Genomic DNA, 21,356 nt, shown 5'->3' with positions numbered 1-21,356 from the left:
TGAAGTGCTTTTGGGTAATGGACTTTAGAAGTATCTGAATTTTTTTTTTGAAACATTACTTGTAAATTAATTTTCAGTATATATCACAGAGTTAAAAATGTGTTTTGAGGTACATGGACAAAATGAAGGCTACTCACCAATTAATTTCTGGATTTTATGAAGATGTGTGACATCTGGAAATGTTAATACTAGTCAGTCTTATTCTGACTCTTGCCAGCAATCAGAATTTCCGTATTTGTAATCTGCAGCCAAGGAAAGCTTTTAAGAATGTTAGCTTTTTCTAATAACGCTTATGCAAATAGATACTGAAGAGCACTAATCTGTTTCGAAACTGAATAGATGTAGTAATACATGTATATCCTTCCCCATTCAATTGGTAGTTTTTCTACTACCGTGGGAATAGGACGTCACATAACCTACTTAAAAAGTTGTCAGACTTGAATTTTGTTGGAGCAGTCTAATGTGTAGTGGCATGTCTTGTATGCTTTAACTTGCAGTTGTGTGTGGTTTCTCCAAAATCTAATTTCGTCCCAACCAAAACAAATTAGATTGGCACAAATTGTGTTGGTATTTGCTTGTAGCTTAGTTGACGTGAAATATATTTTTGATTCTAATTAAAATTGATAAAAGATTCGTTGTTCCTGGTGTAGCTTAGTATTTACCTTTCACATTTGTGGAGGCGGTACTTATCTGTGTACTTTCGCGGGTAACAATTTCACCTTTGCCTCAACTTGATCCAGCCTTGATCCAGAAAATGTCCCGGCCTTTCAGACTCTACACATAGCAGTAAATAGGAGCCATGGATATTCCCTCCATGTAGTTAAAATATTAATTAGTTTTTATCTACAATTTAGCCTTAATCCTTGTTTTCCCCTTTTTCTTCTTTAGCCAGCCTGTTGTTATTGTATATATCCATTTGGCAGACATTTGTAGAAACCACTTCGGAGGAAGAAAACTGAGGTTAGCCAGTAAGACCCAAAGTAATGGGCCAAGTACTTGTGGGTAAACATTCAAGAACTGCAGTTGGTGTTTCCTGGGAATCATTGGAAGTCCAGTTTTCATCTCCTCGATAATACTTCTGGAATTGTGTTTCAGTCATGTGGTATGGAGAATTTTCAGTGGATGCTATATTTTTTCATCTTTATTTTTACCCCACATATGTAAATGCAGTCCTTCTATAGTTTATTGGCCTATTGTACTGCAGATCAGTCATGTTAGATTAACAAAATATGGAATTTGACACATAGACAACCCCAGTGCTTGTACATGTTTCAATGCGGCAAACATCATTTAAATATTTAATTCAATATTTTCAGGTGTAAATGCAATCCCTATCAAATTAGCAAACAATGTAATCAATATAGCTTTTATTGTTTAAGCAGTCCATCTCTTGACCACAATGATGTGGTTTTCTGAAAACCGTTATTCTTATAAAGTGTACTTGGTCAAACAGTGATAGTACTGCTTGATAGTTTAGCAGGGACTGTGGTAAATAGTCTTCTTGTACCCCAAGTACACTGGTGTCTCATTTCAAGATGCTCCCTGGTGGTATTTTACCACTAATTTAGTTTTTGAAATATCTAACATTTTGCCAGATTACAGATAATTTAAAACAAGGATTTCCAAAAATTGTGTGTTGTGGAACCCTTGAGGGGTTTTGTTTTTATTATTTTAATTAAAAAAATAAGCAAGGTGAGTATCTTTGTTTTAACTTGGGGAGGGGTGGGGTGCGGCATAGGGACCTGGCTCGGTCTAGCATCTGTCTGCAGAAGGCCCCTGGCAAGCGCTGGAGGTTTGTGGTTAGGAGATGGGCCTGCTGCAGCCTAGCACTAGGGTGAGCCAGACCCCTGGTGAGCTCTGGGGGTTGGGGGGGTGGCGGCAGAGGGCCATGGCTTCTATGGCTGGATACTGGGTCCAGTGTGCCTCAGAGACTGAATTTTTTTTTTGTTCAGGGGTTTCTCCATGGTCAGAAGATTGAAAAAGGCTGACTTAAGAAAGTAAGCAGAACTGTAAATGACAAGGAATGGGAGAAGCAACAATTACATGATGCAGCATCTGAGGAAGGGCTTTTATTTGAAGAGTATGAGTCAGCGTGTAGATTTAAGAAACTGGTGACATGAAACAATAGTATTCTATTAACCGGTCAAAGAGAGATTTCTAAGATCCACAGTGAAGGTGCTTTGTGCTTGGTTCACTGTGTACATACAGAGGGTGACCTGAATAACCCTGGCTCGAAGTGAAAGGCAGTGGAGAGCTTTAGAATGTTTCCATGAAATCGAAACAAAGATGCACATAAACAGAGTATCCTTCCCTCTGCAGTTTTGGCTAGAGCAGAGGCTGTGTGGTCATATATCCAAGACTGTAGTGCCTGTTTTTAGATAATGGGGTAGAATTAATAGTCTGAAAGATAATGGTTATACCAAGTCTGTATAATGTTCAGTTTTGCGACATTTAACTAGGTTTTCTATAACCCTTGAATTGTTACCTGGTGGTCTTCATTATTGTATGTGGAATCTTTTGCTTGCCCTTTTTGGTTCCCGACAGGTGCTGGTCGTATTTTGTGAAACGCTATGATAAGCTTACATTGTTCCCCACTCCCCTTTGAATACATTGTAGATAAGCTTTGAGAACAAAATCACTGAGCAGCGCCATGCGATTACTAAGAACTAGGTAGTTTATTGCCAAAGCTAGAGTTGGGTTTGCAGCCGTACCCTTAGCTATGGCTATAATATGGATAATTTCACAATATGCATGAAAAATAGTTGTGTTATAGCGGTGACCCAACAATGTGATGTTAAACAGCGTCTTAAGAAGTGAATGTGCACATCTGTAATGGGTTTCTGGTTTTAATTAGCTGAATACTCTAAAAGCCTTTTATTGCTTGAACACGTATTTGCAGGCAATGTTTGTATATATATATATATATACATACACACACACACACATACATACACATACACACACACACACACGCACACATATATATATATATATATATATATATACACATACATATACACATATATATATACACACACATATATATACACACATATATATATATACACACATATATATACACATATATATATACACACATATATACACATATATATACACACACATATATACACACATATATATACACATATACATATACATATACACACATATACATATACATATACACACATATACATATACACACACACACACACACACACACACACACCAGCTCTTTAGTGAGATGCTTGAAATAGCTCACAGAGCAAAAACAATATATTTAAATAGTTGCAAATATTAACACAAGTCATGAAAACAATGTAATACAATTGAGCAACTTGAAATAGTTGTCACAAAATCATCCTCAGTTTACTAGCAGACCGGTGAAAAAGATGAAATCTCTTCTTTAAAAGAGCTAGTAAAAAAAATGTTTTGGTCTGCTGCCTAATGAAAAGTAAGGTTAAGTGCCAGGTAATCCTCAAGTGGGGAGTGTTTCAGTTTTGTCTGGATTGACCTCCAATTTATGGGCCCCCATCCATTCCATTATCTCCTCTAGGTGTTTGTTTCAGAATTTCTGCAGACCTCCTTGATTCATCTGTTAAAAAATTAATCTAGGTGTCATCTCAGTACTAGTGTCATCTCAGATCTCACTCACCATCTGCCTCACAGGGTGTCTGTTGTGGGGAGAGGAAGGGAAAGGTGTTCATAAGCTGCTTTGAGATTCCTTCAAGGAGTGAAAAGCGGGGTATAAAAACCAACTCTTCTTCATATAACCATTCCATTTATCCATGGTTTCTTCTCAGGACAAATTCTTCTTTCCTCTGTCTTCCCTACAGCCTCCCAGCTAGTGATTACTCACTGAACAGGTCTGTGCAGTTTCAGTTTCCCCCAAGGAGAAATTTGAAATGCACTAGACTCCCCCCCCCCTTTCTAGGAAGAGCAAGTGATTGGCAGTGATTTGCACTATGTAATCTGACTTGAATTTAGGTGGAAAAGGCGGTCTATAAATAAAATGAGAACAAGGAAGTATAGTTAATCCTAGGGTTTCCTGGTATTGCTTTTCACAAAGACAGCACAAATTGGCTGCGTATGGCTGTTTCGCAAGCAGAAGGGTAGCTATGGATAGCATCTAGAGCAGGCTGCCCAGCAGACACATAGAGGTGGCATTACCCCCGGGTGCGTTGTTCCTGGGCCTGCTGGGAAGGCCTGCTTCCCTCCCTCCCCCCCTGGCGGCGGTGCGGCCTTTCTCTTGGGCCTAGAAGCACAACCCATGCCCAGAGGCCCTGGGCATGCTTCTAGGCCCGAGGGGAAGGCCTCCTTCTTTACTCACAGTGTCCTTCCACTTCCCTGTCGCTTTCTGGCCTGTCCTGGTGAGGGCCTAGAAGACTTTCTGGCCTGTCCTGGTGAGGGCCTAGATTGTGCCTTCACCCAATTGGCTAGAACTGCTGTCTGTCTTGGTGAGGGGCCAATCAGAAGGCGCTTCATGCCTTCCAATTGGCCCCTCATGCGGCCCTGCCCCGCCCACATTCTGCCCACTTACCCGTTAGCGAAATATGAAGGTGGAAAGATGTGGATTGCCTTACATATTTTTCCATGCCATATATTTGAATACATCTTGTCTTAAAAGACATTTAACTTTCCAAAGGATTTTTAGCACTCCTCAAAATTTCTCAGTTTTTAATCAGAAAAATCCTTGAAAATAATCAATGGTTCCCCCCCCCCCCACATCCTTTACATCTCTAAACTAGGACCCTTCCTGCTGACATGCCATTTTTTAATGTTTGATCAAGCAAAGTATTGTGTTGTCAGGAGGAGCATTCAACTGTGAGTGCCTCTATTTGTGTTCTTGAGTAGTATAACTCAAGCAGAGGGTTTATGTGTTCCTGAGAACAAGACCAGGAACATCAAGAGGAAAACAACTCAGAACACAATTGCAGCTATCTTACCACTGCCATCTTTTAAAGACTAGTTGCTCTTGGTGGTTGGGCAGACGCCTCTGATTTTTCCTTTAGTCATTTTTTACAGAATAATTATATAGCACGCATCTATTCATCTACATAATAATGTATATTCAGATGCATACTGTGGGGTAGATGCTGCCAAAGCTAGCACATTGGAGATTATGAAGTAGGTAAAAGTAAAGGTATCCCCTGTGCAAGCACTGGGTCATGTCTGACCCTTGGGGTGATGCTCCCTAGCATTTTCATGGCAGACTCAATACAGGGTGTTTTGACAGTGCCTTCCCCAGTCATTACCGTTTACCCCCCAGCAAGCTGGGTACTCATTTTACCGACCTCGGAAGGATGGAAGGCTGAGTCAACCTTGAGCCAGCTGCTGGGATCGAGCTCCCAGCCTCATGGGCAGAGCTTCAGACTGCATGTCTGCTGCCTTACCACTCTGCGCCACAAGAGGCTCTATGAAGTAGGTATACATGCTCAATAGATTCAGCAGCATTTTGCCAACAGCAAAAATTAAATAATTAAAAGTGTAAAATTTCTGGAAAGTTTTTGAAGTCATGGGGTATGTGTGTTTAGAAATGGAAACTCTGGAAAACTGAGATAGTGTTTATTTTACTGCTTTAATAAACTATAAGGATTGAGCTCATAATAGTCATACAGTTTAGCTTTGGAAACAAAATTTAGAGTCTGGCCACAGTTCTTGTAGGAATTATTTTACTGTTAATCTGTTAGCTATTATAAGGAGCATACTAAATATAAGTCAGACTGGGTCTAGAAAAATAACTGTGCGGTGCTATAGATTTAATGCAACTGTGGCATGCTACTTTGAACCAATATGTGATAATCTGGCCTCACTTTTAGTATATCCACATACTACAGCTTTTTCTTTTCCAAAGCAAATGTGCCCCTTCTTCCTTGCAAAATGACATCAACATTTTGTATGGAGAGACTGTGCTAAGCAAACAAACTATTAGTTGCTGTTAATGCTATCTTGGCCTTACACATAAATCTGCATCCATTAGTCTATCTGTATTATCTACTTAGACTAGTAGCAGGTTTCCAGGATCTCAGAGGTCTCTCGCATTTCCAATTACCTGATCCTTTTAACTGGAGGTGTTGGGGATTGAACCTGGGACCTTCGTATTTTGCAGTTGTTCTACCACAGCCCCTCCCCATAGTTTGGATAGCCTCCCAACCTTTTCCATGTTCGAAGAATCAATTGGTAGTGAGGGATCAGGTACCAGTCGTTAGTGGTACAGTGAACAGAAAATCATCTATTTGACAGAAGCGTGCACTCTGCAAGGGTCCAGGAGCTTCTTATAAGTCAAAGAATACTCTTTCAGTCTTTCTGCCTGTGTGTCTTGATGTTCCAGTGGTACAGAGTCTGTTTTGAATGTCTCTTAAGATTTCCGGAAAGTGTCTTATCCTTGTTTCAAACTGAATTGCCTCTTCTTAGTCCAACTGCATTTTTGGCATTCTGTGACTTTCCTCCTGCCTTTTGGTCTCACAGCACTTAAGGTGACTTTCTGCAGTGACCCATTAGAAAGGGGCAAATGTGCTTTTAGTGTAACTCAGGTTTGTCTGTGGGGATGAGACCAATCATAAGTTGCAGGAAGAGAAAGGTAGGTAGGTATGTGATGAACCTTTGATCTGGGAAAGGAAACAATCCTAGACTGACTCCTTCACCATTTGGCTTAGCAGTTGACAGTGTATGGATTGTTACTGGTTGTCCTTAAAATCTCCTTTAATCCAGTGATTGGTCAGAAGTCTGGCTTGGAGGGAAATTTGAAATGGGCACCCTAAATTATGATTGGGTTAGAAAAGGAAGGAACTTCAAATCTCCAAGAAACACGAAAACCAGGAGAGTAGTTCCAGGTCAAGATCAGAGACCAGGCTTGGATCTTAAGGGCAAAATGCTTATTGTGTTTCAGACTTCAGATGAAAGCAAACAAACATGTGATTGATTTGTTTGTTTTTCAGCAGACAAACATAGTAACCTCTTCTTTCCTTGAGCTGGGGAAGTTGTATTAGCATTCAGTTTGTTCACTTTTTAATGCTCTTTGGTATTATCGTGAAGTATAGTTACAATAGTGCCCAAGCAGGAGACAAAAACCTGCTATGTGAGATCCTTACAGTGAAATCATTGAAGGAAGACAGTTGATAACTGCTGCCCATGATGTTTACATCTTAATAATGTGACAGGAATGAGCAAACCTTTAAAAACACGTAGGGATTTAGTGCGTGTGTGTTGCTGCAGTGCTTTTCATAGATACATATTAGAATCAGTATCAAATTTCAGGAGCCTGCGTTGTATGGAACTGGGAAAAAAAATTCTTATTCATATTTGTAATGAACTAGGATTTTATGAGCTTTGTGTGCTCCAGCCATGCCTTTCTCTGTTACTACACAAACCTTGAAGTAAGAAGTTTAGAACCGTTTATGGTGATGGTCTCCATTTGTGGTTAAGAACGCTTAGGTCACACTTCATGGTGTCTGAGGCAACATTGGTAGAAGGTTTTTTTTTAATGACCCCTAATTATTGGAAGAGTAAAAACATCTGCAGCATTATTGAAACTGGAAGAAAACACTCTTCAGTCCACTCTAGAATTAATAGTTGAAATTTCAACATATGTGTCAAATTAGAAGGCTTTACAGCCAATAGAAATAATGCATACAGTTTGTTGCTTAGAAACACTACAACGTACTTGGTATAATAATGTGAGTTTTAAAAAATACTGTATAGTTAGGTTATATATTTACTCTGCATTACTGAAATAATTAATGGTTGGTTGTACTGTTAAATAACCACATTTTGTCTTAGGGATAGGTTTTTATTCTCCTCTCTGTGCTAATACCATATCCTCCTTTTTTCCCCTTGCTGAAACTGATGAAAATGTATTGAAGGTATTCTGGTTAATAGTTAATGTCATGACTTATAATTTAGGCTCAAAATCAAAGTGCAAATGTAACTTCAGCTAATGTACTTTTTTTAAAAAACAGGAACTTCTTTTCCAAAAGGACAAAGGAACTCAGACCGGCAGTCCACAGTGCTCCTGGCTGGAAACTGTTTGGAAAAGTCCCACCGAAAGAGAATCTTCAGAAAGACTCCAGAATAATTCAGCAGGTGATTATCCATAGTGTTGTAAAATGTATCTTATTTTGTCCTTTTAATTTTATAGCAAGTTTCCTTAAAGGTTAACAATTAAGATAAATTGTCCCCTAGAAGCCCTAGTTGATAACTTTTTAAAAGCTTTTGTATTTTTGTTCTTCCGGTAACACTTTAGAACAAGTTCTTCATAATCACAGGTACTGTGTGGAAGTCACTTGCATTTAAATAGCTTTGCAGAACGTACATACAGTAAATAGTGATCATGTGGCAAAGTAAGTTAGTGTTTCAGTTTCGGCTTTGTTAGCTAGCTAACCTTTGCACATAAATCACCATGCATTGAAATTGTTAGCTTGCAAAAACAAATTTGCACACATGACACCTGAAGGTGTCCTATACGAATAGGACCATCAGTCCATCAATGTGAGCATTGTCTATTCAGACTGGCATTTTCTTTCCAGGGTCTTAGGCAGAGGTCTTTCACATTACCTACTACTTTGTCCCTTAAACTTGAGGTGCCAGAACTTGAACATGGAACCTTGTACATGCAAAGCAGAGGCTTTTCAGCTGAGCTGTAGCCCCTTCCCAGACATTGTTGAATCCTGGCTTGTCACAGCAAATCCCAGGTTTAGCATATTTGCTGTTCCCCCCGTCTTAGTATCAAAGCCTGGTTCCTGGCATCCAATTGAAGGCAAACCTTTGCTGTGTCACTAAGTCCCTTATCACTGTCGTTCTCAGGATAGGGTACCATTCCCCTTGAAGGAACAGATTTGAAACTTAAGGATGAGATCAGATGGAGAGGCAATGCTGCCTTGGGTATTGTGGAAAATCAAGATATGAACATTTAAATAAGTCCCCAATGTAGTGCACAGCACCTTTGGCTGGTTTACCTGCTGCTACCCTTCCTCATTAAAGGTGATATAGTCTGTAAGCCCTCTAGGGCAGCGTCCTTGGACTGATGGTAGTTCTCCTCCTAAATAAATAGCTATAATAATGCATGTGCTTTTTGCCTCTAGATAAGATCAAGGGCCCCTCCTCACTTCGGCTGGGACATCAGGCTCTCGTCCTATTACATCTTCTCCCCTGAGGTGCTGAATGGGGGGAGTTGTTGAACAGATCGGGCTGGGGGAGGGTTTAGTCTGTCATTGGATATAGAATGGTTTTAGGATGGGGATGGCTTATATTTTATTGTGGGGGTTTTAATGTTGTAACCCGCCATGAGCCAGCTTGCTAGGAGTGGGTAATAAATCAAATTATTATTAATTATAAATTTGTTGTAATATGCTTTGCATCAGGCCACCTTTGAGAATAATTGGATCCCTCGCCTGGTTCAGAATGTGGCCACTTATTTATTGGCAGGGATTAGTATCAGCAAAGTGCTCTGATTTTGGGAGGTATATATTGGTCACCAGTTTGCTTCTGGGTCTATCTCAGTGTACTGAGTTTGACCTATAAAACCCTATGTGGTCTGGGACCAGGTCACTTGAAGAACCTCTTCCTTCCATATTGTTCTGCCAGAGCACTGTGAAGTGGTCATCACAGGCCTTCCTCTGTGTCCTTCCTGTGCCTGGTACAAGCTAGTCATTTCTGCTTCTGTTCCTTGTCTCTAGAATGTCCTCCTCCTGGAAGTCTATGAGTGCCCCTCCACGGCCCCTTTCCAACATCTGTTACATACACAACTATTTTTGTCAAGTTGTTTGACTATTCTGAATCTCTTTTAGATTGGTTCTGTAATGGCCATGTTATGTTGATTGTAATTTGTATTGGTGAACATTATAATTAAGCCATCTCAAGCAGGCTGGGGAGGGGGGGATATAGATCATTTCCTTCTTCTGAGGAAAGAAGAAGCAAATGCGTAGCAGGAATAGCTATGAGTTCTAACATGAGTAGGTCAGATATAAAAGCAGAAGGAGCCTTGTGGAAAATGCTGTGATGGGGAGTTTTAAGGTAGGCATGGACTTTCAAGGGTCTTTAGAGACACAGAAGTAATCATCCCCGATATGCTGGCTGGTGGCTTGTCATTGCTTGTTATGAACAGCTTGCTTAATGGCATGATCACTGGCTGCCCTGGAATCTGCGATAGAAGCTGCTCAGACATCCAGTTCATACAACAATGGAATATCTGGCTGCTGCTCCAAAAACATATCTCTTCTTGACTCACAGATGCTATGTCAGATGCAGCACATTGTGAGCATGTTATTCACTCAGTCTCCATTCATATCCAGCAGGAAATGCCAGCGATGCCTCAGATGCCTACTTCACAAGCATCTGGGACCTGCTATGATAGCAGATGTAGTTCTTTTTGAACTTCTGTCTGTGGAGCATGAGATGGGGGAATGAGCCACATCTGACTTAATCTACCTTGGTGTCCATTGATCACTGGTTTCAGCATCACTCTGTTGATCAGCAGTATGTGCTTGGAGGAGAAAGGTTGCCTAGTTAGCCATTGTCAACAGGGGTGTGATCATAGCCCTCTTGGGCATCTCCTTGGAAGACCAATGGCACGCAGCCTCATTGTGAGCCTTTCCTTCATTGCAGAACCATAGATCTCAAATGTCGTGTAAATCTATAAATACAGTCCATTTGTCCTCTCTGTAGTCGACTGCAGTGGTTCCCAACCCCCGGTCTGAGGACCGATACCAGTTTGTGGATCAGTCAGTACCAGGCCGTGGCTTCTCCTCGTCCTCTTCCCTGGCTGCTGCCTCAGGGGCTGCCCTTCCACTCTGCCGCTAGCTCATCTTTGGTGCTCTCCGGCAACCACCATGGCTGGGGCTCCCCCTCAGCATGGCACTGCGCAGCTGCTGCTGGCAGCACCCCCAGCGGGTGGCAGGAAAGTACAAGGCAACAGGAACTCTTAAAGTAGGACTGTGTGGAGAAGTTGTCTTCCCCTAGTCCATTATTTCTGGGGAATAAGGGTTAACAAGAAGGGCACGCTGTAAGGAATTATGGCCATTGAGATAAGGCTTCTTCTTCTTCTTCTTCTTCTTCTTCTTCTTCTTCTTCTTCTTCTTCTTCTTCTTCTTCTTCTTCTTCTTCTTCTTCTTCTTCTTCTTCTTCTTCTTCTTCTTCTTCTTCTTCTTCTTCTTCTTCTTCTTCTTCTTCTTCTTCTTCTTCTTCTTCTTCTTCTTCTTCTTCTTCTTCTTCTTCTTCTTCTTCTTCTTCTTCTTCTTCTTCTTCTTCTTCTTCTTCTTCTTCAAGCAATAGGTACTGCTTCTGTTATTTGGGGCATAATCTCTACCGTGTATTTTTTTTTTAAGATTTCAGACTTTTCTGCAAACCTGGGGCTTTTCTCAAGTTTGTAGAAATAGCTGGCTTGTCTGTTTATGGCTCCAGTCTCTGTGGATTTAATTATCCACATATCTGACCATATTGAGGGTTAGATATAATGATGATAGGCTGCTTATTTTAAAAGCCGAGGTTCCATTGGCGTTGCTGTAGGTATGCAGAGGAGCACATTAAGTCTTTAAGAAGCAGAGCTGGGGTGAATCTGTTGACAGGCAGACTTGAAATTGAGGGTATAGAGAGGCTGTCTCTTAGTAAGAGTCAACATATGTAAGAACAGTTTTGAATTTGAGCTGTTCTTTCCAAGTATCTTTGAAGCCAGATTATTCATGGAGTTTCATTGGGCAGCAAACTAGGATGAAGCCAGGATGTTGCATTAGTTTGTAACTATAGCTGTTATAATGAACCACATTTAGATAGTCTGCTAACTCAAAAACCATTATTTGGGTTAGTTATATATATAACACAGATTTACTTAAACTATAATAGTGTATGCTTGATGAACGCCAGCTGAAGGTGTGAGTTGACTCTTCTGAAAAATGCAAGTGCTTTTGTGACATCTGAAATACCTCTCTGCAGGATGGAATGAATTTAAATAAGGGTAATTTAACATGTTTGAAGTTAACTTTGAGTGGGGGGAGGGAGAGAATGTCTTCAAAAATTAATCTTTTCTTTAAAATTCAAGCCTTTGTTTAATAGGTTGCTTTAAGTAATAATGCATGTTGCTCCGAGAAACCTTGGAGTATTATCCAAAACCTTTGTTCATGCAATCCAAATCTTTTGCACTGTAATTTTAATTTCTGGTCCCAGTACTAGAGATGACTGACTTAAACTTAGTATTCTCTACGCATATGAGAGGATATTATGGAAAGCCACTGGTTTGAATCCTAATGTACGCTTGCAATCCAATACCATGGAACAAGATATTTAATACTTTTTCTTATCTAAAAAATCATCACCATTATCTGTATTATATATTTCAGGTGCATATATTAAACAATCTATTTTTCTGCTTTGTATTATATAATTTTGTAAAGGATGACTGTTGTCTTTCACTGTTGTCTTTCACAGTTCTGAACAGATAAAATAATGGTTGAGATGACGCGTTAATCCAAATTTTAAACGGCTGTTATTGCCACTTAAAGTTCATATCTCTGTTAGTGAAGAGTTTGTGAATAATTTCTGATTCCAGTAATTACCATAGCAGTAATCATTTAAATCTTGCTTATGGCATATTTCTGGTATAGTCACTCCCTGATCAGTGTTGTGGTGCTGGGCATTACAGATGCAGCTTGTGCTGGGGCTTTAAACAAACCTGCCCTTTGTTGAATGGAAATCAAGTATAGAAGCACTGGGATATCAAGGTGGTAAGCACAATATCCAAAATAAACTTCTGTAGAGTCTTGAATCTTCTATTATTTCTTTATTCTTTATTGTACAAAGCAGTCCCAGTGCGTTTCGCCCACTGGTTTTGTCAAGGGACATTAAATCTTAGGAAATACAAAGATGAAATCAGTAGTTTTACAATAGTAAATATATATAAATAATAAATACATATAAAAGATAATATAAAATATAAATCTTTAACCGCTCCTAGCGGAGTGGATTAAATAATTCACTAAGGGCCCCGCGGTGGGCCCTGTCCGTGATGAGGAAGGGTGCTGATAGGCCCCTTGCTCCGGACTGACAATCGGGCCCTCCAATTGTCCGGTGGCAAGGGACCAATTGCGAGCCACGCACAGCGCAGCTTGCAAATGATCCCTTGCCACTGGACTGACTAATCGGGAGGCGCAAAGCCTTCAAGGTCGCCCACAGCCGCCCACCAGCCGCCATTACCTGCCTCACCAGCGCCAGGGCAGGTCGCCTCCTTGCAGCCCCAACACGATGGCTTGGCGGCCCTGGCCCCGGCACCGCCTCCAGCCACCACCGCACCCTGCAGATCTCGCCCCCCGCCCCGCTCAGCAGGCGGCAGCCCGCAACGCCACCCGAAGATCCAGGAAGTGGCTGCGGCGCTGGCGCCCGCCCCGCTTGCTCCCACACCCCCTCAGTTGCCACGCGACGTCGCCTGCCCGCTGCATGTACATTGCCGAACCTCTGCACCCTGCCCCCGCCCGTGACGCCGGCCCGCAACGCCTCCAGACAACCGCCCCAAAGACAGCGCACTCACCGACAGCTCCACCGCCATTCGGCCCCGGTTAGGCCGCGCCGCGGGCGGGGGGGGGGCCAAGACGAGCCACCTTCGGCTTATGCAGCGCCCCACGATCCCCCTCGAGTCCGGCCCATCGCACAGCACCCATGGACAGCCAGCCCCGGATACTTCTGAGCCCCACTAGCGCCCGCTGCCTTCAGAGAGCAGCGGGCTTATTTACTAGTATAATACAAAATACATATAAAATATAAATGTTATGAATACATGCTATTAGTGTTTCAGACAAACTTCATATAAGTAAATATATGTCTCTTAGACAGAGTATCTGGAACAGAAATAAGACATTCCAATTATAATAAGAAGGATCTTGTGTATTACTAAGGCATTATCAAATTGCAGCAGCCTATATTGTTATTATCATTTTAAATTTTTAGAAAACAAAAACAAAGCAGAGACAAAGTCGTTATAACAGCAGCTACTCCTAGCTTATAGCATTCCAGATGCATCTGAATCGGGGTGAAGGGAATACTAAATACTATCTATAATTGCCCACAGTACTAAATACTATCTATAATTGCCCACAGTACTAAATACTATCTATAATTGCCCACAGCTGGGACACAGCAAAACACTAAATGAGTAAAAAGTTAAGATAGTTATAGAAAGCAACGAAAATCCAACAAATTGTTTAACCCGTTTGCTTCAATAGTTCCAATTTTGAAGATAGCTCGAGTTTCTTCCTGTTCTAGTAATTTATTAACTTCTAGTCTCTTAAAGCTTTCTGTTTCAAACTTTTTAAAGATATAACACAATTGTTCCCATTTATGATTTTTAATTATACAATGTTTAACAATGTTCTTTGTATTTCCTAAGATTTAATGTCCCTTGACAAAGCCAGTAGGCGAAACGCGTTGGGACTGCTTTGTACAATTAAGAATAAAGAAATAATAGAAGATTCAAGACTCTACAGAAATCTATTTTGGATATTGTGCTTGCCACCTTGGTATCCCAGTGCCTCTATACTTGATTTGTATTTGATCCTTCACTGGGTCCTACCCCTCTTAATTTATCTTTGTTGAATGGAGCAACTGCCTACTATTCATGGGAATAAATCACATGGACCTAGGATTAACATTAGCTTTTAAACACAGTTTTTGTGAGCTGCTTCACAGAACCTTCCTCTCTCCGCCTCACCTGTCTCACAGAGTCTGAATTGTGGGGAGAGGAAGGGAGGTAATTGTAAGCTGCTTTGAGAGTCCTTTGAGCAGGGAAAAGTGGGGCATAAAAACTATTCTTTTTCATGCTGTTGTCTCATTTTCTTCTGTGATTAAACAAGGCTCTTGAGATAAGGAACCATCATTTAATCAACCTGTTTGTAGTAACACATAAGATAAAAATATGGACAAAAGCCAGATGACATGAAATCTTAAGTGTGCAATGGATTGTTCTAGATGTTAATGAGAGCGCATTGTAGGTGCATTTAGCAGTTTTTATTGACTATGTTATTAGACCCGTATTATAACTAGCCTAGCCTTTTCCACCAGCTGTTATTGGAATAAAGATTATAAAGAGCATTTGTCTTTACACATAAACTTTTTTGTTTACTTCATTGATAGAGAAATCTATTTAAACTGTTTTTTATAATTTAAGCATGTGCAGATTAAATACCAGTATTCTCTGAATGTATGCCTTAAAATCATGTGTTACATAGTTGAAGCAATTCGCAATGTTGGCAGACAACTCAGACTTCTTGTTTTTGGAGGCAGGGTGCTCCTTCTTACCCCCCATCCCCACCCCTAGTTCTGCATTTCCGGGGGGTGAATTCAGCTGTCTTCAAAAAGAGTTTTCTGTTGGGGCAGATGTGAACAAAACAGTAAGAAGCCTCCATGAAATATGAAGAGTTTCCTGTTAGAATGGTGGTCATTTAGGAAGAACTGCAGCTTCGTTATGCTGCTCTGACTCACATTGTATCCATTTACAAGGAAAGCTGCCAAAATTTCTTTGTACCAAAAGTCTAGCCATATTCACATCACTTTTTGTAGGCTCCAAAAAACTGAAATCTCATCCCAGGAGAGAACTGGCTTTATTTGAAGAGCAGTTTCCCTTCCTTTGCATACCCTCCTCCAACTGTATAGCAGTCTGTTTTTATGACTGAATGAAGGTTTTCTGAAGCAGTTTAATATGCAGTGGAAAATCTGTAATGTTTCACCAGCCCAGCACAAACACTATGCATGAGCCCAATCAGCTATTTCAGTGGAGTGTATCCAGTGATATGTAACCCTCACAGAGTGGGACTTTTCCACTTCTCCCTGGGCCCCCTAGAATTTTGTTCCTGGAGATCAGGACACTTTTAAGAACAGTGTAAGGCAGGGGTAGTCAACCTGTGGTCCTCCAGATGTCCATGGACTACAATTCCGATGAGCCCCTGCTAGCTCATGGGAATTGTAGTCCATGAACATCTGGAGGACCACAGGTTGATTACCCCTGGTGTAAGGGGAAAGTGGACGGCTGCAGCAAGAGGGGGACTTAAAAGAAATCACTGTTTTTCCAAAGGTATGTGCCCATCATAACTACATGGTTGAATGCATACGAATATTGGATATATTTGTTGCTTTAAATGTTTTGACTATTTAGAATAGGAATGCCATTCTCCAGGTGGGACCTGGGATTACAGCTCATCTACGGACTACAGAAACCATTTCCTCTGGAAAGAATGGATGCCTTGTAGGGTGGACACTATGGCATTATATCCCACAGAGGTCCCTGTCCTCTTTAGGCTTCATCTCCAAATCTCCAGGAATTCCCCAACCTGGATCTGGCCACCCGATTACTACATCCCCTGCCAGTGGCCAGGGGGTACCTGGCAATTAATTTGTACTTAAAAAAAAATGGCAGCCAGTCATTGTAACTTCATATCATCAGCATGAACAAACATATAATTTGAACTGAAAATTTGTAAGGTTTATTTTACTCTGTTGTAAGAATTGAGTGTTGCTTCAAAGCTTTTAATTAATTCATCCCCTGTTGGGGGAGGGAAAATAATTGCATGCCTGGAATCAGCAATTCTTCTTCCTCTTTTTGTTTCCAAGCAGTATCTACTTGTTTGTTTTTTGCTCACCACTGCCCTTTCTCTTAATGTGCTAGCAATTTCTTCATAATGTTTTGATTTTAAACGCACAATTTAGCTTCTTGGGTAGCAATCCTTGCTTTTCTGACTTCCTCCTTTATACTGAGAAACTGATTTAAAAGCAACGGGATAACATTAGTCATAGGAACGGAAGGGGTGAGATATCAAGTAGTTCTAGGTACCTAGGAGGCTTTGGATTTAGTGCCATTTAGCATCAACCTTGGAAAATTAAGGAACTGTAAAAGTATCCTATGATACGGCAAGATGTTTTATTTTTGTCCTACTTCCGAAATCCACTTGTGGATACCCACCAAATTCAGTTGACATCTGACTGCTAGTTTTAACAGAGTTTTAAGCATTATGATTGGGCCTGTGACCTTCCTTGTACGTCTCACAACAAATAATTCTGCTGATTTATACATTTTTAGGTATTACTAATTCTGTTTTATGGTTTAAATGGCCTGTGTAATTCACATCATCCACGTTTCCTGCCTAAACAGCCTACTCCATAACCAGTGGGAAAATACTTATTTTTCAAATAAAACTTGCTTGATGGAGTTTCTGAGGATTATCTTTTACTGTATGGAGTACAGGTGCTTGTTAAACCTTTTGCTGTATCTTACTTAGCCCCCCAAAGTACTTTGCAAGCCAAATTAAAAAATAACTCATAACATCCATCCCTCACATTGCCTTCCTCCAGCTTAAGTGGCTCATCCTGCAGTAGAAGAGCCCCTTTATTTGGAGGAGGAAGCTTCAGTAAAAATTGAAAGTGGAGTATAAATACCTTAATAAATAAAATTTGATCAGTGGCATGGTAGGATGGGGTTAGATCTATCTCTGTATTAACAAGGAACTTTCAGGCAAAGAATATATCACACTCAACTAGATTCTTCTGGAGGCCTAGTCAAATAAAAAATGTTTAAAGTGGCAACTTAAGATATCTTTTAACTGTTCTAACTTTATAAACTGTGAAAATGATTAATCCAGTTAGTCATGAGTTTTAAGTTACATGATTTTGATAAGGGAACGTAAATGCATAACTAGGCATAAAAGACATTAGTTATCTGCAAAAGCAGAGTGAAAATAAAGGGTACACAAGGCTAGAAAAGTTTCAGACACTGCTGTAAAATTTTGGGAAAGCAAGACATTCTTTAACCTAAAGCTCATACATGCATCTTCTCAGCATGAATGCTCAAAAAGGTACAGCTGGAACCTTTCAATGAACTTCTGAAATGTTTGGTGGTAACCTTGTGGACTGCTGTTGTTAAACTTTCTGCATGCTTAATCTGCTTTCTAATATAGATTTTAGAATTTAGGCTATCCTGCCATTTCCCCAGAAGGGCTCAGGCTGTCTGGCATCATTTAGTTTTTTGGGGGTGGTGGGGACAGACAATGTCCTACCCTTAGCTCCCTTCTGAATTTTTTGCTGGTATATTTGAAAAAGCAAAATGTGGCAGTGCTGTAGATAAATTGTAAAATAGAATCTAAACCTTTGCATGCATTTTTGCTTAATAGTAATGACTATGTTTTATCTCTAAGGATTTAATTCTGTTTCTCTCATTAGGATGAAAGTTCTGGCAGTGTTGCATCAGTATCTACACTCAATCTATTAAACACAGGGGTATGAAATTTAATATTTTTTCTATTGCATTCTGCTCCATGCATGGGATTTTTAGCAGTCATTGAAAAGGACATCACATAGCATACTTAACAGTACTAACTCATTGCGTCATTGAAAAATAAGTTTGATCCATAGCCCTTGTTAATTTGATATATTGGAGTGGATTATTCTTTCATGCTCTCCATGAAAAATTACAACAGTATAGTCAAAACATGCCTGAACCTAAGAGTCATTTTTGTTTTATTAAGGTTTCAGTTTTTGAGATCTTTGTGCATGCTAAGCAAAGGTTGTTTAGCTATATAGCACAAATGTATAGCTTCATTGGGTCATGTATCCTGTTCAGCTAACATCACTGGATTTAGTGCATTCCTATGCCTTTTATGTCAGTGGAAGGCTTCTTGCATTGGAGGCACATGTTGCTGTTAGCTTAGGGAAAAGGTAGGAGGTAACTGGGTTGGACCCAGAAATAAAATTTCACTAATGAAAAGAGAGATTTTTGCTGATGCTTTCCTCCTCCTACTGGCTCCCAGTTCACCTTCATGTTGTTCCTTAGGGTCACCCAGGAGCTTTTGGGCTGCAGTGGAGTGTAAGGGGCTAGAAAGTTGTATTGTGAAATCACTTCCATCAGTGAAAATGATGGCCAGACCCAATCTATTGTATCTAGCTGCCCTTTAAAATTAGAGAATTTCAATACTGTCTTCAAATGCATGAAGGTGAACCATGGCAGATCAAACTTTAGCAAAGATACACCTGCATTTGTATAGCTTGTGGAGGAGATATGAAGGCTGCTTGTGAACCCAAAACATGTTTTCTCTTGAACATAACAAGCTTGTTCTTCTCCCTCCAGATCTTATCTAGTCTGTCTCTCCCTTTGCTTCTCTAAGGCCCAGTCACCACCTCCTTTCTCTGGCACAGCAGTGTCCTGTAGAGGACAATAAATATTTTATGGAAGCTAAAGCTGTTGAGTGAATTCAGTTGCCCTTTAAGAAGCCGTGTATTGCTTATAGATAACAAACAGCAAAGTTAAGAAGTACATTCTAAAGCTGGATTTGACTTGCTTGATGGAAGTACATCAGTATCATTCAGATAAAGTACGTATTCAAGAAACTAGCTTTCAGAACTTCTTAGCTGATCTCTTGTAGTCAAGGCAGTCATGTGCAGGGTTGCACCAGTCTGTGCCCATTGATTTCAGCCTAATTAATGAAGTTAGGCTGGCCTAACTCTACTTTTAGACTTCTTTTGCTCCTAAGCCACATGCTGTCTGTACAGTGGAACAGAATCCTAACCAAAGTTACATCCTTTTAAACCCCTTGACATCAATTTAGCTTTAGAGTGAAACTCTGTTCAGGATTGTCAATCTTTAATTATTCATTTGATAGTAATAAATAGAAAGTAATGTGGGGTGAGAGTATTAGCAATGTATAGGGAAGAATTATTTCTTCTAGAGAGTCATACACTGTAGTTGCAGAAAAAGGAATTTGTTGGATTAAAACAAGCCTTTCTCAATGTTTTTACTATTGAGAACTTCCAGAAGGGGCACAATTATGCAACATATGGTTGGGAAGCATAGCTGTGTACATGCCCATCTGGGGCCCCTTCCCACCCCCTTTAGGCGCATTATTGGCCATGAGGGGGCATGGTTGACATGAGCATATATGGTCATAACACCTGATAAATGTTTAGCACATTTTAAAATATATATATAAACTAATTAACTCCCACCCATTTGAGAAACCTTTCCAGGACCGTCAAGAAACCCCTGGTTTCACAAAACCCTGGTTGAGAAAGCCTGGATTAAAATATATGTAAGCAGATGTAAATTGTTATAAACTACTCTGTAGTATTAAGATTTATCTTTGGCTACTTGGCTTTATTTGTGTTTCTTTTCTGCCTTGTTAACCTCAGGCTAGAATGAATAAAGCAAATCCTAGATAATCCTAGATTATGAAAAAGCAAGGGATTGATTAAATTTTGCCTTTTTTTTTTTTTTGCTCATGTGGGTGTAAGGATGGCCTGTACTTCCTAGTAAATCTCTTAATCATTAGAGGGATTGAAATACCCTTTATCTAGCGAAAGTGAGAAATACTCATAGACTTGCTTTTATATCTTCCTGTATTTCCAACAACCCTGAATACAAGATGACTCCCTTAAAAACATTATATATAAACCCTTTTTATTTGATGTACATATTAACTTGTATGTGGATCTAATATGACCCCCCCCCCCATGACATACCTTGGGGGGGGGAAGTGCCTTGCATTTGAATACTGATCTTCGGATCTGGAATCTATCTACTTATAGTGAGTTTGCCTTTCTGATCTTTCAGTCCCTCAGGAGCCATGAATAGATTGACTTCTGTGTCTTGATTACAACACTTCATGAATTCAGTACTGTGCCTTTGTATTTTTCCTCCCTTTGCCCAGTTTACCAGGAAGCCTCTTAAGGATCTATGTTTTAGGGATCAAAGCTAGAACAGGTTGCTGAGGAATGTATTGGGTTCTCCTTCTTCGGTAATATTTAAGTGGGGGCTGGGTGACCATTTCTCAAGGATGCTTTAGGTTATCCTGTATTAGTCATTAGGGTGAACTGGATGGTCTTTTTAGTTCTGTGATTCTAGAACAGGGGTGGGCAAACTGCGGCCCTCCAGATGTCCATGGACATCTGGAGGGCCATAGTTTGCCCACCCCTGTTCTAGAACATAGAGGCAGGGTTCTAGGAAATGGTATGGTGCAGGGACTTCTCTTGATACCTCCCAAATAATGACAGGAATTATATGGTCTTCACACTGTGCTTTTCTCAGCAGTCAGGATATTTATTTATGGATAGTGGTAGATAATAATGAGAGAAGTGAAACTATCAAAGAGAGCAGGAAGAGCTAAAACACTAAGTGTTTGGTTTCCTGAGCACCTAAAAACCTAATTAGAAGAATCTCAGTATTCCTTCATGCTACTCCAGATATAAAACTGCCACACACTAATGAATTTTTTTAATCTTCTATTTTAAACATGTCTAACTAAGCTGCAGAAAATTAGGATACTCCTTTGTTCTCCTCCACTACCAATTTTAAGCAACTTTATGTAGCAGTTATGCTGGCCATGAGTGTAAAATCA

The 21,356-nt window shown here is 40.2% G+C and overlaps 1 protein-coding gene across 6 annotated transcripts in view; it reads left to right on the top strand.

Annotated features, from left to right (window-relative positions):
- TBC1D12 (TBC1 domain family member 12) overlaps window positions 1-21,356 on the top strand; it is a 49,682-nt gene that overhangs the window by 6,481 nt on the left and 21,845 nt on the right. For 2 of the 6 annotated variants that reach the window (XM_077350305.1, XM_077350303.1), the window contains 3 exons: window positions 7,962-8,085; window positions 9,084-9,155; window positions 18,190-18,246. In XM_077350305.1, the coding sequence (XP_077206420.1) occupies window positions 7,962-8,085; window positions 9,084-9,155; window positions 18,190-18,246 (253 nt within the window). The remainder of the gene's footprint in view (window positions 1-7,961; window positions 8,086-9,083; window positions 9,156-18,189; window positions 18,247-21,356) is intronic. The other 4 variants (XM_077350307.1, XM_077350304.1, XM_077350308.1 and 1 more) reach the window with 2 other exon arrangements.

The sequence above is a fragment of the Paroedura picta genome, chromosome 8 (genome assembly GCF_049243985.1).
Source record: "Paroedura picta isolate Pp20150507F chromosome 8, Ppicta_v3.0, whole genome shotgun sequence".
Taxonomy (NCBI): domain Eukaryota; kingdom Metazoa; phylum Chordata; class Lepidosauria; order Squamata; family Gekkonidae; genus Paroedura; species Paroedura picta.
Note: the sequence above shows the minus strand (reverse complement) of the source record. Positions and strands in the feature narration are given on the sequence as shown.